Source organism: Hippoglossus hippoglossus, chromosome 23, assembly GCF_009819705.1.
Source record: "Hippoglossus hippoglossus isolate fHipHip1 chromosome 23, fHipHip1.pri, whole genome shotgun sequence".
Lineage (NCBI taxonomy): Eukaryota > Metazoa > Chordata > Actinopteri > Pleuronectiformes > Pleuronectidae > Hippoglossus > Hippoglossus hippoglossus.
The window spans coordinates 6,681,857-6,699,797 of record NC_047173.1 but is presented as its reverse complement, the minus strand read 5'-3'; the positions used below and the strand labels follow the sequence as shown (position 1 = coordinate 6,699,797).

General features: G+C 42.6%; 1 protein-coding gene across 3 annotated transcripts in view; it reads right to left on the bottom strand.

Annotated features, from left to right (window-relative positions):
• celsr1a (cadherin EGF LAG seven-pass G-type receptor 1a) overlaps positions 1-17,941 on the bottom strand; it is a 91,390-nt gene that overhangs the window by 32,492 nt on the left and 40,957 nt on the right. For 2 of the 3 annotated variants that reach the window (XM_034578573.1, XM_034578574.1), the window contains exons 4-7: positions 16,525-16,747; positions 14,782-14,897; positions 12,628-12,716; positions 5,142-5,222 (exon numbers count right to left, since the gene is read on the bottom strand). In XM_034578573.1, coding sequence (XP_034434464.1) covers positions 5,142-5,222; positions 12,628-12,716; positions 14,782-14,897; positions 16,525-16,747 — 509 coding nt within the window. The remainder of the gene's footprint in view (positions 1-5,141; positions 5,223-12,627; positions 12,717-14,781; positions 14,898-16,524; positions 16,748-17,941) is intronic. The other variant, XM_034578575.1, reaches the window with a different exon arrangement.

Here is a 17,941-nt window from a genome sequence, read left to right as displayed (position 1 = left end):
AATGAACAAGATTTTGTATATGAACGATATTCCCTGACTATGACTCTTCACACGCAGTGGATGCCATATCCTCAGTTGAACATTTAGCCTTAACTGAATGTGCGTGTGGCTGGTTGCACTGTATATAGTTTCAGGCTTCTGTCTGGACCCTCGTTTTAAAGTGCAATTGGCCCTGGCAGTGAGGGGCCCCCATGAGAGTCTCTTATGTACCCTCCCCCTGACTGTGACCTGTTGAAGATTCCCTCTCTCTCAGGTGTCGTCTCCAGGGGCGAAATGCTTGCTGCGGCCATGGCAACGCACTTGATCCCCACAGCTTGCCACAAAGGCGAGGAAGGCAGAGGACACGGGTGGACAGATGAAGTGACCCGCGCGCGCACGCACACACACACACACACACACACACACACACACACACACACACACACACACACACACACACACACACACACACACACACACACACCGAACACCCAAACAAACTCACAGTAACAGTTAAAATCTTCAGCCTTCACCAAAAACGATGCCAACTGCAATCGAAACACCCTCACTTTCTCACAACAGTAACAGTCTACACGCAGACCCACCCAAGTTGCAAACACACACACACCCACACACACACTAACACATTTGCACACACTCTCCCTCCCACCAATGGAGGCACACACACTGACACCTCTATTACGACCAGGCTGCCTGTCAAAGCCGACAAGATAACTCAACCACCCCTGCGGCCGGGACAAAGAGTTTTGCTGCGCAGATTGAGTTACATGCTAAACACAGTTCGTAAAAAAAACACACACTGTCAAAATGAGCCACTAATGACCATGTAGTGTGTGTGTGTGTGTGGGTTTGTGTGTGTCGAGGGTGAGATGGAGGGAATGCCTGGTGGTGATTATGTGTTTGTGCGTGTGTTTGGGAAGTATGGGAAGGATGTCTGCATAATTTGTTTGTGGTGTTTGTGCAATGTGTTGAGTGAGCAAGCAGTGTGTGCACGTGTGTGTGTGTGTGTCTGTGTGTGTAAGACAGGAAGCAGCTAGCGGAGCTGCAGACAGCCAAACAGTTCATTTCGATAATAAAGGGAAAAGGGGCGCACAGTCTTTTATTATATTTGGGCTCGCCTGAGGATGTGCCATTGTTTCTGTGAGTCTTGGATGAAAAAGTGACTCTTGATGGATATTAGAACATGAGATGTGTGAGTGTGAATGTGAGTGTGTGTGAAGTTGATTTTAGGCCTTGTCATGCCGAGGCTAGTATGTCCAACCTTCCCTCTGGCAGACTCTATCATGTCCACATTACCTCACCTGCCCTCTGGCTATGTAAACCTAGAAGTGTGAATTATTCAAACACACACCCACACACACACACACACACGATTCCCAGAGGCTTTACACAGAGCTACGATGTCCTGTTTTCAAGCCGCCGACATGTTACTGGTGTCCCACATCTATCAGCGTAACAGATGGACAGCGGCCATTGTTGTTTTTTGGCTTTCAAGAGGTGAAACAAATGTGCAGATGCCATAAAACTGAGGTAAGGGAAACCGTATCCTGTTTGGAAAATTCCTCCAACAACACGACAAATGTGGTCACCTGCATGTGCACTGACATCAACGGTATTAGCTTCTTTTCATTCATTTGTTAAAGCATATTCCACAGACAGGTTTTGTCTCTCAATTATTTTGCTTGATTAATTTTTTTTTTTATTCCCTCCTTCCTCTTCTGTGTCACCGTCAAGTTGTATGTGATTTTTTAAACCATAACAAAACATAATGTAAAATCATCAAGTTGTGGTTTTAGGTTTATAAGTCTTAAAGCTCAGCTAAGCTATCGAGCTTCATATCTTGCATATGACAGTCGTATCAATCTTCTTATCTAAATCTTGGCAGTGGCGCCTCAACGGTGACCATCTAACCTTTATCTAAACAACCATGAACATCGCCGATTGATGCTAATGTTTGGCAGTAAAAACAGTGGGTCAATAAAACAAGGCCTGATAGGCATCATAAGAGATATAAACAGTGTAAAAAGATAAGTGAGAGGGATGTGGAGACGGAGAGGCGAAAGAGAGGGATGAGGAAGACACATTAGGGCCTGGTTATAAACTATACGGACTATATTTCTCTCTCTACACTTCCTACACAGCATTTTTATCTGTTCTTTTCTCTTCTCCCCCAAATTCCACTGTCTGCCTGTCTCTCTTAACGTTAATAAGAGGTTTGGGTCATGCTAGGTGAGGTGTGTGAAATTTCCTCCTCGCATTGACACACACACACACACACATACACACTCCCTCACATCACAAGAGCGGGAGAGGAATGTAAAAATGGGAGAGGGTGGGGAGAAAGTAGATAGACATGAGACAGGGATAAAGATGTAGTGAGTTAGTCAGTCATGTATGGAGGTGGTCTGTAGTGACAGATTTATCAGATTTCTCGTCATTCCTCTATGACACAATGCTGTATACATCCGCTGTTCCTGCTGACTGGTAACACTCATCCACACACACACACACACACACACACACACACACACACACACACACACACACACACACACGCACACACGCACACACACACACACACACACACACACGCACACACACACACACACACGCACACACATTAAGGTTCAACGACTGTGTCTGTTTAAAGACTTTTGGAACTCTTTCATAGCACTTTTGATTTTGATGGGAATTTTAAACCTTTATACCCATATTGACCAGCAGTCAAAACGTCTGTGTAGATGGTCACAACCTTTGTGCCAGGACCCTCTACCTTCAAATATGGCAAGTACAACTCCCCATTAGATGTAAATACTTTCTTTTTTGATCAAGGAAGTTATACTGGTATCCCTGGCCACCAGCACCAAACTGTTTGACGGTGTGGGTTCGTTTGTTAGACTTGGGTTATATGTAGAGAATAGTTTGGGTTCTGAAGCAAGAAGATATACTCATATGGCAGTTGACATTGGGTCACCATATATTTATAAAGGCAGAGGCTCGTGATTAACCAGTCCTCCAACCTAAACGACCGTTTAGGTGGCTTGTCCGTACCCTCGAATTCAAAAGCATGGACATCAAACCTTCATTGTCATGATAACAATAATAGACACATGGTTTAGGTGGCGGGGATCACGATTTGGTTAGGTTTAGGAAAATCTAGTGGTCTGTGTTAATATAAGTACTTCCTTAAGGCTAGAGGACCTTTGTAGTCATAGTTATAACAATATACAGTCAGTTTCCGGTTGCCAAATGGTGAAGGGTAATAATACAAACCACAGGAAACAGACAGCGGTCTTCTGTGTGAAAGTCCTCGGTTTTATCGACCTATCAATCCCGGTGTAAATGGTCATGTGCGTTATAGTGACAGAGGTGATTCCTGACACAGAGCTAAAAAGCCTGAATGGAAGGTAAATCATTTTGTTCTGAGTGTATAAGAACCAACAAAGACTCATGTTAGTGTATCACAAGACAAGACTAAGCACCCAATCTAAAATTAAAACTGAACGACAGTCTAACCAGACGCATGTCATCTCTCAGACATTTGCTGTCAATACTCATTACAGGAGCGACATCTTCAACTATGTTGTTCCTTCTCTTTGACTGATGCTTAGGCCTGCCACTGTGCTGCCAAGGAAAACACAATCACTGCTCTGTGGGAGTCCACCTACCTGCCTGCCTGTCTGCAGAGGCTCAGACATGTTTACTACACCTGAACAAACCTCAGTGGAGGACGTCGATGAGAGCTGACAGATGAGCAAGAAGGCTGTTACTGTTTCAGTCATGCTGATACTTCGCTGGGTCATTGATAGATATTAGTAGCTTCTCAAAACGAAAAATAAATAGAGCGAAGCAGATGAGAGAAGAGTGATAGGAAGAATAAAACTGTGTATGGCTTAACTTTTCAAGAAAAGCCAGAAAGATGCAGTAGTGATGAAATGACAGTCCTCAATGACGATGAGAGATGTTCTGTACCAGAGACCACAGACTTAATTCATCCCTGTCTGAGAGTTGTCCCTACCTGCCTCACCTGCACAGACCTTTACCTCTGACCCCTCTGGATAAACATGACAAGGGGTAAGTGTTGATTGATGAAGTAAAGTAAGGTCAGAATCCTCCAAAGCTACAAAGCACTGGCTCTCAAAACATCTGTGTCAAATGTTGAGCAGAGAACCTGAACATGCGAAACCAGGCTGAGGCAGGAAAGCACAGTGAAATCAGAGTTTTTAAATTTGTTACAGGGCACCTTGTGGAGTATTTGAGCGTTGGGTCCCTTTTTACGTTAATCATATATTTGCACAAGAACACACATTACATTGGAAACATGATGCACATTGTTCTTCTGGTGGTGTTACACCGATAGGCCATTTTCAGACATGGAGTTTTTTGGAGTTTGCCTTTCACATATGAAGAACGCAGCAGTAGACTGTCCAGGTCAGATGCGTTTACAACATGAGGAAGATGTCCCGATCATTACGGCGAGGAGTGGCGCCTGGGTAGGGCATTCAGGAGGCAGGACGTGATTGATAAATTCTGCTGCAGAAACCACGTGTTTGTTTACAGCACATTGACACCGGCGTCGGCCCTTATCACCAAAAGCTCAAGGATCTCGTTGCGATTCTTAGTTGGCATCTTTGTTGGTGTCTCCTACATGTATAGCACCTCTTTTTTATCATTAGACATTTTTCAGACATTTTACTCGGAAAAGTGATGTCAGTCAGTGAAAACTGACTGACATCTACGTTCTTTTTCGGAAGATTTCAGGAAAATGTTCGGACTTCAATGCAGGTCTGAAAGCGGTGCATGGTGGCAAGCAAAGAACAAACAATCGTGTTTGTTAACAATAAACTCAAACGCCAAAAACAGAGGAGAGGGAAAAAAGTCAGGTTACCACAAACCTCCAGCAGCCAAACTACAACCAAAAAAACACCAAAACCTGCAACAGCCCCGTCTACAGTCCACACCTGACCAGAGCCACACTAAACTACACACCCTGTTGTTAGCGGCCATGACACCTCTGTCTACCTGAGGGAAGCAAGTACAGTAGTTAGTCAAGCAGACTAGAAGCAGAGCAGGGACTAAGACCCTGGAGGGGGGGAGAAAAAAACACCAGTGGGGACTACAGGCTAGAGGTCAAAGGTTACCTCCTTCTGATTGAGCTCCAGCCAGGCAGTATAGAATGGGAGCCGCAGAGCCCCACTGGAGTCCACCAGACTCCCCCCGTCCTGGTAGAGAGACACCGTGAGAGAGAGACACCGCATTAGACCTGCAGCCCACAACCAAGCCACAGCACTGTGTGTGTGTGTGTGTGATGTTTGTCCATATTTATGGGAAAGTCTCATCACATAGAGATTATTTGCCTTTATTTGAGTGCAGAAAGAGCTGTATTAACAAACAAACATGTAAATGTCTACATCTATAGTATTTTCTAGAGCCTGACCTGATTTATCGGTTTTCCAATGATATCAGTGTTGCATTTTTTTAATGCCCTATATATATCGGGCCCAAAATATCCAAATCAGTCGGGCTCTTGACATTTTCTTAACTGTAGATGTACAGTGTGTGCACTACACAGTATGACAGCAGAAATATTATGACAAACACTGCTGTCATCATTTATTGCACATACGCATGTGCACACGCCCGCTGAACTGTTTGTTGTTGCACTTGCTACCAGCCACTTTGCCACAACAATAACTACATCCTTGACAAAACGTGCCCACTTCAAGAACACCTCCCCCCCACTACCTCACACAATAGGCTACAACTCATGCACGCCACCTTCGGACAAAGGTGTCTCTTTTAGATGTGTATCCCCCTGTGAAGTGCCACGCTATGTGACGAGCAGATGAAATTTACAGCAGGAAGAACACAGGGAATATTCCTTTCGGCACAAGCGTGTGAAAAACCCCAGGAGCAGCTACTGTGTGTCGACAAGAACAGATTCACCACACGAACACAAAACATAGATTTGGAGTCTGTTTACACGCAACAGTATTAAATTACCAAGTGTTCTGATTGTGTCTGATTCATTTAAAGTACTAAACACCATAATCGTCATATCTTCTGAGAGGGAGTATAACACCATTTGCTATATATGAATTTTGTCTAAATGCGTTATAACTGGTGAAAGAGGAATTCCTGTTATTGAAAGGTAATGTGTGCACTTACAAGTGATGATAACCTTAAATGTTTGTGGTCTGTGGAAACATACAGTGCGTCAAAGAAGAACAAAGACTAACATGGCCTCTTCCTCTAACAACACACCCTGCGGGGGAATGTGGAGTCTGGGGCTTCACCTCGAAAAATAACTACTTAACCTTTCCAAAAAGGACGTGGCAGCGAAAATACACAAACCTGCACCCGTGTGTGTGCAGGAAAACATGATGATGGGCAGTCTCTCATCGTGTGTGTGTCTGTGTAAGTGTGTGTGAAGGCGACTGTCTCAGTCACTGCGGCCACCCAGGAAAGTACCACTTAAAACTACATCACAAAGAGAGAGATGACAACTCCAGGCTCTGCAGTTTATTTAAAGAGCATTTATGTATTGTGACCATGCAGTGTGTGTCCCTGTGTGTGTGTGTGTATGTGCGTTTGAATATCAGACAAGAGAGAAGAGGAGACAGACCCACATGGAGTGTAATAGTTCTTCCCCGGACGAAGACCAGTGTAATATATTTGTATTGATATAAAATAAAAGCTTTCATCGTTAGCATAAGCTTGCTAAAAACAGCTGCCTGCATCTGGAAACAACACTGAGTTCAGCTGTGAACTAAGACTTTTAAGTTTGGGTCTATAAAACCAAAACAGAGCTGAGTTCTGCAGAGTACAGTAAAAATGATATCTGGGTTTGTCACGGACTGTAAATAAAGATGGGGGACATAACAGCTCCCCAAAAGTGAAGCCAAAGCGTCTTGATCGCCACCTGGTGGCTGGCTGCAGTATAGACCATAAACCCAGCGCCTTAATGTTAGTGGATGGTACATGGACCAAAATAACATGGCAGAAAAGACTTCAAATTATTTTTTCTCAAAGATGTTTTCTGTCATTTTGTTCAAGTGATCATTTATAAAAAATTGGGTAAAACGTTGTGATTGACTGCTGAGGCTGACTCACGATTGGTTGCTTGCAGGTATTGGATCATGCTACTGCAGCTCTACTCCCAGATGGCTACTGCATAGTCTCTAGCTCCAAAAGACGTCCTTGGCGCAAGATGGCAGCGTTTGTATCTGGGATATTCTGCCTTCAACGTCTATCTTTATGTACAGTCTATGTTTTGTCCCCCTTTCTACATTACAAGCTATCATTTGCTCTATTGTTAATATAAAACTGTTCTTATTATAGCAATCTTCAAAACACTCTGTCAGCCTGAAAGTGGTTTAAATCATAGAAATCGTTATGTCTGAATTGATAGTCCATTTGTTTAGAGACAGATAAACCTTTATAAACCCTGTATTTTGGGTATTTAGGGTAGTGGTGAGGTAACTTGGTGTCAGGCTTTTGCAACTTCCATTGATTCAAAGGTATATTAAATAAAAATATAAAAATATAAAAGCATTTAATAGCAAGACAAGTCCTTATTCAAGTAAACCCAGCAGGTTTCCTTATTCAGCTGAGTGGTTGACTTACATAAGTGTTTCAACCCAGCAGAGGTGGAATGCAAAAATACAGACATGGTACATTAAAAAGTACTTCAAGCTATGCTGTGAAGTAATTTGCACGTATGTTCTGATGATTAAAGCGCTGCCGTGTAAACAGCACCGGAGTGAGAGCGACGGAGGAACAGCAGAGGCAGAAAGAGTGAACTTTTGATACTCGCTGGTGATAAGAGCCAACTAAGCCTGTCTGGGAATGCTGTCCACAGACCCTGGCTGTAAATATCACAGCCCATATTAGCCAGTGCTAAACTATTAAACATGTCTAGCGTCGAGGCTGCGTGCAGCTCAGGCAGCATTATAAAAATGCTGCAAACACACAGACTCATCATATCTGCAGTCATGCTCTGCTTCGCTGCACTGAAAGCATGTGTATGGATCACATGGAGGGTAATTATAGTATATTTATAGCTGAGGTTCACATGCAATCACACTGGTAAATGCAAAAGTCATTAAGATTCTTCATGTTTGACGTCTTAATTTTTCCAAATGTTAAATCAAATTGACTCTGCCCAGAACTGCAGGCTCATCCTGTCACCACTCTGAACTAAATCAAATGAAAAGTTACAAATGAGATTCTTATTTGGTAATGACAGCTGCAAGTCCAAAAGATAAAAATCCCCAAAAAGTCAAAACAGTCCAATGTGCAACAGCTACAATATGATCAGTGTGTGTGAGTATAGAAATGAAAAACTCGATGTAAGTTTGATAAAAAAAACGTGTTGGTCTTCATCAGTGGATACAGTTTATTTGTTCAAACTTCCAAAGTCAATTACGACAATAAGTGTTCATCTCGTGTTCCCTTTAAGACAAAGCTGCCTTTATAAAATTGCATTTGTTTTGATGGAACAATTAGTGTGAGACTATCATTGTAGTCATTGCAAAGATCAGAGATAAAACAAGCGTTCCTCTTCTGTTAGGCTCTATTTTATCCCAGTGTAATGCTTGCAAGTGGTGTGGAGGAGACAATGATACAACTGACATCCTGTCCAGTGTCCAGCTAAATAGCATCATTTCCTGCGACCAGGGACATCATTTCCTGTAGTTAGCACACATCAAAACCCAAGACAAAACCTCCTGCTGCTTCAAGAATATCCACATATGCACTAAAACGGTGTGTGTGTGTGTTTATTTCCTGTTTAGATTTGTCGTGCTGACAGTCAACTGTCCTTGAGACATTACATTCTGGAATTTCAAAAATGTTTTCATCCTTTCACCACTATTGTGTAACATTCCTAATAGTTGTATGGACACATGCACACATTCAAAAGCACACACATACACACCCAGACACTCCCCCACACAAAAACACCCTCTGTTTGTCTGCCCCCCACAGATGCAAACACACGCATCCACAGCTTTCCAAACGACCCAGATCATTGCAACAATAGCAGGTCCACGTCTGTTGTCATGCCAACCCTACCCGACCTTTGACCTCTGTTTTTTAGCGGAGGCACCCCGGTTCTTCTGAAGAGAGCTGCAGCGGATTTAAAAGGGGGCACCCGTACAGCCCTGCACAACTTTAAGAGCATCATCAACTGACCCAATAAATCACCATCTGTGTTTGAGTGTGTGTGTGTGTGTGTGTGTGTGTGTGTGTGTGTGTGTGTGTGTGTGTGTGTGTGTGTACTCTGTGCGGACCGTTAAAAACAACTTGGGCTCATGTACGATGAATCACCCTGGATAGGACTGCTGTATCGAGCAGTCCTGATTGCAGCAGGACTGCTCGATACATAGTATTTCTCCTCAGACACTTGACCCTTAATGACATTAATCCACCAATTCACTGACCTTCAGTTATACTTCAAAATGTTTACCCTAATCAATGCTGCTAAAACCTTTATCTTGATGTTCTCCTTTACACTTGACATCCATTGCACTTCTGTCCGTCCTGGGAGAGGGATCCCTCACATGTGGCTCTCTCTGAGGTTTCTACGTTCTTTTTTTCCCTGTTAAAAGGGTTTTTAAGTAGTTTTTCCTAACTCTTGTTGAGGGTTATGGGCAGAGGATGTCACACCATGTTAAAGCCCTATGAGACAAATTGTGATTTGTGAATATGGGCTATACAAATAAAATTTGATTGATTGATTGATAGGTTGCACCAGCTCTTCATGAATCAATTTCTTACTTATCTAATCAAATTTAGGGTTTAAATGTGGTTGTTTTGATGTAAATTGCATTATAAGTCATTTTATATCAAACAGCATTTTGATGGAATTTAAGGTCAGATATGTTTCTTCTCGCAGAAAGATCACAAAGCAGTGTTTAGTATCACCTAACTGACTGACTAATAAATAACACAATTTAATTAACTTACTTTATTGAGTGGTGCAAACTTTAATTTTGAAATAAACCTCCACTTAAACACTTAAATACTTTATAACCACAGTAAACTAAGTGCGACAGGCAACTTACAACAGCTAAAACCCCTAAAAACCTCCCGGTAGATATGAGGAAAGAGAGAGAACAGTATTTATGTGTGTGATTGTATGTGTTTGCATCACATAAATCTGGATTACATCACTGTTTAAGATTTGGGATCAAGTCTCTCTGGACTATGCCAACAATGCTACCTCCAGAGAAATGTGAGTCTTCCTTCATATATACGGCAAACACGTGTGCGCCTTCATTCACGTCTGTACATTCACACGTCAACACGTCTAATCTATTGTGAGAACATTACCGCGTTCTGCCATATACATTTCCAATAATCCCTGCAGCAACTCATGTCTGGTTAGATTACCATCACTCAATTTGACTTCTGATCATTCAACACGTGAAGAAAAAGCTGACCCTGCGTGAGCTCTGCAGTCGAGCCTCGGGCTAATTTAACGGAATGTGTCACCAGCTCTGCAAATCACTGGTCTTCATTAAGACTGACATCGGTGGAACGCACCCACCCCCCTGTTTTACAAACTAATAACACAAGGATATGCCCATAAACCCATGTAATAGTGTGTGTGAGTGTGTGTGTGTGCAGATTCTACTTGTATCTGCATGTCACAGCAGCAAACAGGAGGCCTATGGGATCGGTGAAGCTGAATAAATAAGAGAAGTAATCTCCATCGAAGAGGAACGAAGCAGGAAATCTCTTCATATGTGGAAATGAATTTCCATGGCAATCCCTACGAACACTAGACAACCCAACAGATCAACAAAATAAAAAAAGTCTCTGGTGCCAACGCTCTGTATCCTGCGAATAATATCTGTGGTCGTCAGTAGCCTGGCAGCAGTTTTCACAAAGCTCTACAAGGATTCAGCCATTGTCTCTATCATCATAAAGGCAGTGCCGTCGAAGAGAGGGACATACAGCCAGAATACACCTCAAACAATAGATACAGGTGTCACCCTGCAGCTAACACAGAACGGTATTGTAGCATGATTCATCCCCTTTGATGCACACTTCACTGTCAAGGCCACCGAGTATGCTATGGGCTCTATAGCTGGAAACAAAGAGGCCAACAGCGAGTGAAATGTGAGATGCTGTGCATTGCAGGCTGGCGTTGGGTCAAAAAGCAGCAGATTCTTTGTTTTTAACAAGTTGCAAAACAATTGTCTTGGGTCAAGCCAGATGATGCTACAGCTCCCAGAGTCAGATACAAGAAGGAAGAGCCAGAGAGAGAGAAAAGAGATGAGGGAAAATGATGAAATAAAGAAAGATTGATGTAACAGCATAGCACAGCACATGCATACCTGATAGCATACTAGCTTTGAAAGGCTATGAGATAAAGCCAGAACATAGCGTCTCTCACATGCTTGAGGTAGAACCATTAGCTTGCCTTTGGGAATATGACAAATGAACTGCTCTAACAACTTTGAATCAGGGGAAAACTAGAAATACCATCCTGCGGTTATGCCTCCGCTAACCAGTGCAGTTTCAGTCTACATACATTTTGTTGTACCAAATTTGGTGTTCCTGAGATATTGCGTTCACAAGACCAAAAACATGATATGTAAGGTCACAGGGACCTTGACCTTTGACCACCAAATTCGAATCAGTTCATCCGTGAGTCTAAGAGAAGGTTTGTATCAAGTTTGAAGAGATTCCCTCAGGGCGTTCTTGAGATATCATGTTTACAATATCACAATCACATGGATAGACGGAAGGCAAGGTTAGAAATGTATTGTTATGGTATCAACCCCTTGAGATGTGTCATTTCATTTTTGGAGGAGTTTTGTTAAACTCCCAGTTTTCATGCGTATCAATGCTATTATTACTGCCGATACTGAAGAACTCTCTAAAAAATATACAGTAACCAGACAAAACTATACTGTTGCATCTCTTCAGAAGGCCGGTGTTATCTTATTTCCTGTCTGGTTTAATATTATAAGAACAATGTCCCCAGGCTCTGGAAGTTTGTTAGAAAACAACACCAGCAATTGACTGCACTGTAAGCCCTTCTAATATGATATCACAACTGAAGTGGTTACTTGAGTCTCTATTCTGAGATTCGACCATCGTGGGAACATCTTGAAAAATGAGACTCTGAGAATGAAGTGAAGATAGAAAAACTCTTGCTGGTGGTAAAGATTGTTCCATTGCATGGACCATTGACTCAGAGACACATGTGTATCTAAGCTGTTGAGCGTACAGATGATGAACTTTTAACCCCTGAAGCTGAAGCCAGGCCTCTGTGCTCATAAGAGCCGAGCGGTGATCTCCTCTCAGAGTTAACATCACTAGTCAAAGCTGTACTCTGACGATAATCTCTTAAATCAGCAGCCAAGGTCAACCGCTTTCAACCCTCAAAGAAAGCCACATATCATCCTCTTCACTCCCACACCATCACTGCTCAGCCTTAGCATTGGCCAACTAAGATCTTGAACTTTTATATGGGCTGTACACTTTAAGGAACAATGCAATATTTTCAGTCCCCGTCTCATTTTTCGTGAGCTGAAAAGGCTGTTTTTAAAAAGCCTACTGAAGCAGGAGAAGCCACGGTCGGTCGGTCAGTTGGTTGGTTGAGTTCCTTACCTTGTTGTAGTAATGGAGCTGAACAGAGTGCCACTGGCCGTCGCTAACCCCGCCTGGGATGTAGGGAGACACTGTGGTCTTTGTCTCACCTGGGTAACAAGGAAAGGCGGGAAGAAGGAGGGAGGGAGGAAAAGCCGGGAGAGTGACGAGGCAACGAAAGATGGGAGGAAAGTTGGTGGAAGAGGGGAGTTAAGAGAATGAGAAGGGAGAGAAGGTAGCGAGTGAAATGAAAATGGTGACGTTGGGGTGAGAGGAAAGATGAGGGGAAGGAAGAGGAAAGAAAGAACCAGAGCAGAAGTGAAGAGTCAGTTCAGATCTTCTGCTTAAATATTTTCACCATGTCAATTTCAAACAACAGTATGAAAAACATTTCTGTGAGTGGCACTGCGCCAAAACAAACCTGTTTCCTGATGACGTACACTTAGTTAAGTAGTTAATTAGTTTAGATTGTTATCGTATATCTACATTTTGCTTAACATAAAATAATGTGAGCACATGATTGTTAACAAACGTGCCACTATAAACTACTGGTCAGGCCAAGAAAGGCTGTAACTGCAAAAGCATTGAGTGTATTGAACTGAACAAGTGTGCATTTTATTACCTCCACCAAAACATAATAATTCATGGATCTTGATTGGAAAAATCAGCGTTGTTAGGGGCCACATATTTCTAAAGCCGTTTTCAGAAATGAACTCCGGAAAATGAAGACACAATTGTATTCTCACGTGGGCTCACTCGTTTATTCACCAGACAGTTTATTGTCCACAGCAAGTGACCTGGACATTTGCATTCTCACATACATCCCCTCCTCCGGAAGATTTCATGTTGTATGAAAGCAGCATTAGTTTTGGCAATTTGGTGCTGGTTTATAGAACATAACTGTTGAGCCTATGTACTCTACTAAGTGCCATGCTAGTTTCTAATGAATTCAGCTTTTCATGTACAAAAAGGAAGCTGTGTGTTTACTTATCTTTCAGAAGTTAAATTGTCTTGCTTTAATGTGGGCCAATGAGAGGAGGAATATCTACATCACTCAATATATCCTGCAGGTTGTCGATAAGTTGCTATTAAAGGGAAAACTCTGTGTCCTTACTTGACGTACGCAGATTAATACGCTAAGATACGCACACACCGCGGTCGTAAATCAACTGTTGGGAAAGCCAGTATTAGTCTGCGGTATCAATGGCTCTCAGTTGAGAAGATTGTAGAGCACAATGGCACCAGATTTAGTGGGGGTTATACTCTGTTTGTCAAAGGCAGGGGCAGCCTGGGCAGGAATCCACTGCTCTGGAAATCAGTAAGCCGTACAGCGACACTGACAAGCAATGCCAGGGTTTGTATTAGTGTGTGTGTGTGTGTGTGTGTGTGAGTGTGTGTGTTAATAAGTTAATAAATGATGTCTGTTTACTGGCTGTGCACTTGAGAAACAGACGGATTTGACGATTCCTGCGTTCAGCATTTAGTTGTATTTCAGATGTGAAGCAGGGCACAAGGACTTGGCCTGGTTCCCACAGGCTTCGCCCAACATAATCATACTGAACTGGATTCCTCCCTGTGCGGTACCATGGGAAAGTGGAGCGACTCTGAGAACAAGAGTCACCAGTCCAAGGAACATGCGTTTGATCTGCAATCCAACGGTTACCAGGTCTGGCAATCAGTACGGCTGTTTGTTTGATCGGGTTTAAACTCTGTGTGTGTGTGTGGGTGTGTGTGTGGGTGTGTAATGAAGGTGTTTTTTGGCCATCATTAATCAGTGTGGCAGCTTCCACTCTGAGAAAGCAGCTGTTTTCAAAATAGTAACACACACCCATCCCTCTTAGCTACACGCACACACACACACACACACACACACACACACACACACACACACACACACACACACACACACACACACACACACACACACACACACACACAGCGACAAATCAAAACTCTGAACATTTGGATACATGCACACACTGACTGACACACACTCTTGTCAAAAGAATGCACACGCTGATAAGAATTGTTTAGCGACCTCTTTGTGAAAGTCACTTTAGTTAATGTGTGTTTACACCTGAGTTAATCTACTCGCAGTGCAGCGCAGTACAGTTACTGTAAGTGGTGACCACACATGCACAGGCAGAATAACACACACACACGGCGAGGCCTCACCTCCAGAGAAGGTGAGCTGAATCTGCTCCTCGATGATCTCCAGAGCGATGAAGTCGTGTTTCTCGTTAAATCTGCCGTTGTAGAGAAGCAGAGCGTTTCTTTTTCTGCTGGCGAACCTGCAAAGACAAATGGGATTGTGCTTTTTATGGTTATTCCTAAATACTCTATGTCAAGCAAGAATGCAAGACAAGGATATTGATCAAACCAAAAATGTATAAAGATCATAATAAAGGAGTCATGTATACAGTAAAAGGGTTATGCTAAACTAAATTAATTTAGTCAAATTTCTGTGAATCCTGACCAAAGTCGAGGTGAGTTAAAAGTTCTGGGATAATGAAAAATTCAATTATTTCTAAATATGAAATAAATATATTATTATTTTATATTATTACACATCATTATTATTATTATTATTAAATATGGTTGCATACAGGAAGGTCACAGGGAGAAAAGATTAGCTGTTTAAAAGATTATAATTTCTAAAGTAAGACTTAAAACCAAACAAGGATCATTCAGATTAGTGGAACAGAAAAGGTTGAGTGATATCCAGTTGTTTTTCTCTTCTCTGAATTCTTAAGTTTCCTGTCACATTTCTAAGCACCTATCCAACGCAAACAGACTGAGCAGTTAAGTGCATGGCAGATAGCTTCAGGATGAAAGGGCCGAGGAGCTCTTAAGGAAAAGTCGCTTGGAAAGGAAAGGCAGGATGTGTAAACCCGGTGGGCCGCAGAGAGGAAGCAGCTCCCGTGCTTTAGATGATGCATGAACATGTCCACATGTGAGAGAGGGAGACATACCTGGTAACTGAGCCAGTACCTTCTCGTGTGTTTTTTCTACCAGCGTGCAAAGTTCACATTTGGGCTTGTTTGTGTGTGTGTCGGGAGCGCAAGGTGAGGGCAGAGGAGTCAGCCGGCAGATGCCAGTGAGGCCAGGAGGGCAGGAAGTCAGGACGGCTGTAGCCAAACACTGATAAGGGAAACTCATCACACAGCCTTTCCTGTTTTCACCGCACTGCAAAAACCTCTCTCACCGTCGCCGTGTGGCCGATGAACTCGCACTTTTAAACTGATCTTACCTCTGTGTCAGAAACTTGCCGAACCAGGGTTGTTTACCTGCAGCAGTTTCAGTTTGTTTGAGAACACAAGCACGCCTCATAAATTTGCACGTTCAGGCGGAGTGTGTGTGTCTTCCCTGCTCTCCCATGTGTAGGTATGCACATATTGAAACGAGGGAACTGAGACACAATGGAAAAAGTGTGTACATGTCTCGATACGCCCCAGTTGAAACAGTTTAGCCCAACTATGTTTATTTGTGCAGTTCCATTGATTACCATTTGCTACAATATCTCAGACGTACTGATGCTACAGTCTACAATTAGAAGTTATGTGGTTTAGCACACTTGCATGGGAGAGAATAAAACTATTATCTAGATCATCCAGCCAAGATTTTGTAAATTAAGTTTTTTTTTTTTACAATTCAGTCTGTATACAATATCTGCCTATATACTTACAAAGACAAAAGTTTATTTCAATATCTCCCTATACTAAATCACAAATACAGTTTTATCGTTTATCAGTGTAAACTGTATATGTCCCATGTGAGAGTGGAAAGTGTTACAGGCGTAGTCTTGAATTTCATCCAGACATAATTATTAGAAAGGGAGGGTTTGGCGGTTTGTGGTAATTAACGAAGACAGGAGCTAAGGGAACAAAGGAAGAACGGAGGGTTAGAAAGTGTACTCACATGAAAGAGACGGTGAAGTGGAACCTTTGCCGCAGGCCTCGGAAGGTGATGAAGGACTGTCCGGGGAAGCTGCGGGTGGTCATCTCGCAGTAGGGCTTCTCGTACTCCCCTGGTGGACACTCGCACATGAAACCGCCTGCGAGACGGTTGACGCACTGGCCGCCATTCTTGCACACGCCGGGCACACAGCGGTCTAATGATGCATTCAGCTCACAGTGTTCACCTGCGAGAGAAAAAGAGGAGGAATTACTATAACACAGTTTCAGAGTTGTGGTGCAGCTGTTGTATGTACTTTAGTATCATTCGTGTTTTTATGTTTTACTTCCAGCTGTGGTTGACACCTGCCTTGGTTTGAATAGGCCTCATATTCAAACCTTCGTAAGAGCTGATTAAAAAACTGTGTTTGAGCAATCAAGCTTAAAACTTTACTTTAATTTAAACACGTAACTTGTCCCTTCTCAAACACTGGTTAAAAAAAAGCCTTTCTCAGTCCAAACATTAGCAGCAAACTGCCGAGCTCTGTGTATATGCCTTTTCTGGGAAGCGCAGGTCTTAGCCACAAAGTAATTTGGCCATGTTTGGAGAGAAGAGAGAGGATGGGAGATAAAGAGGAGCACAGAGAGTGGAAGGGGAGTGATAAGGAAGGAAAGAAAGAGTGGAGTGGAGGAGGGATGAGACATTTAAGCCCAACACATAGTTGCTCCTGCCGATAACTGCTAAACCATATGAAGATCAGATAAATGCTGACCAGTTAAATCCCTCTTAACATCACAGCAGCTTGGATTTGGGAAGTGTCAGAAAATGTCCTGTCGAGAACACTAAACAACATTCCTACAATTTGAATGTAAAATAAAGCAGTGGTAAAATGGTAAAATATTTATGTGTCTGGCCAAATTTTTAAAAGCAAGAATATAAAATATATACTGGTTCATAAAATGACAGAGCAGCAGTCTCATTTACCTCAGTAGATGTGAGTTTAACCCTGTTCTCTACAAATTAACCTGGTCCAAACTTCTTGAGTCTATCAGTCCATATTGTGTTGTATTAACCAATTCATATTTAGTTTAGGGGAGTGGAGAGTTGGTCACTTCATGGTCAAATTATAGGCTGTATATATAGACAGACAACACGTCTCCACTTCCCTCCACTGTCCAGAAATGAAGCTTAAATATCCCAGATACGAACACTGCCATCTTGCGCATTGGGAGCCAGAGTCTGCGCAGTAGAAATCAGGGGATGGAGCCTCGGTAGCAAGGTCCTGCTGATATACACGCTCCACTAATCGTGAGTTAGTCATATCTGTCAATCATGACGTTTTAACTCGTTTCTATGGCATCCAATATGTAATTAAAGCCAAACCTACGAGAAAAAACAAACACTTGAACGTACAACTGTCTGATTCGAACAACCTAAAATG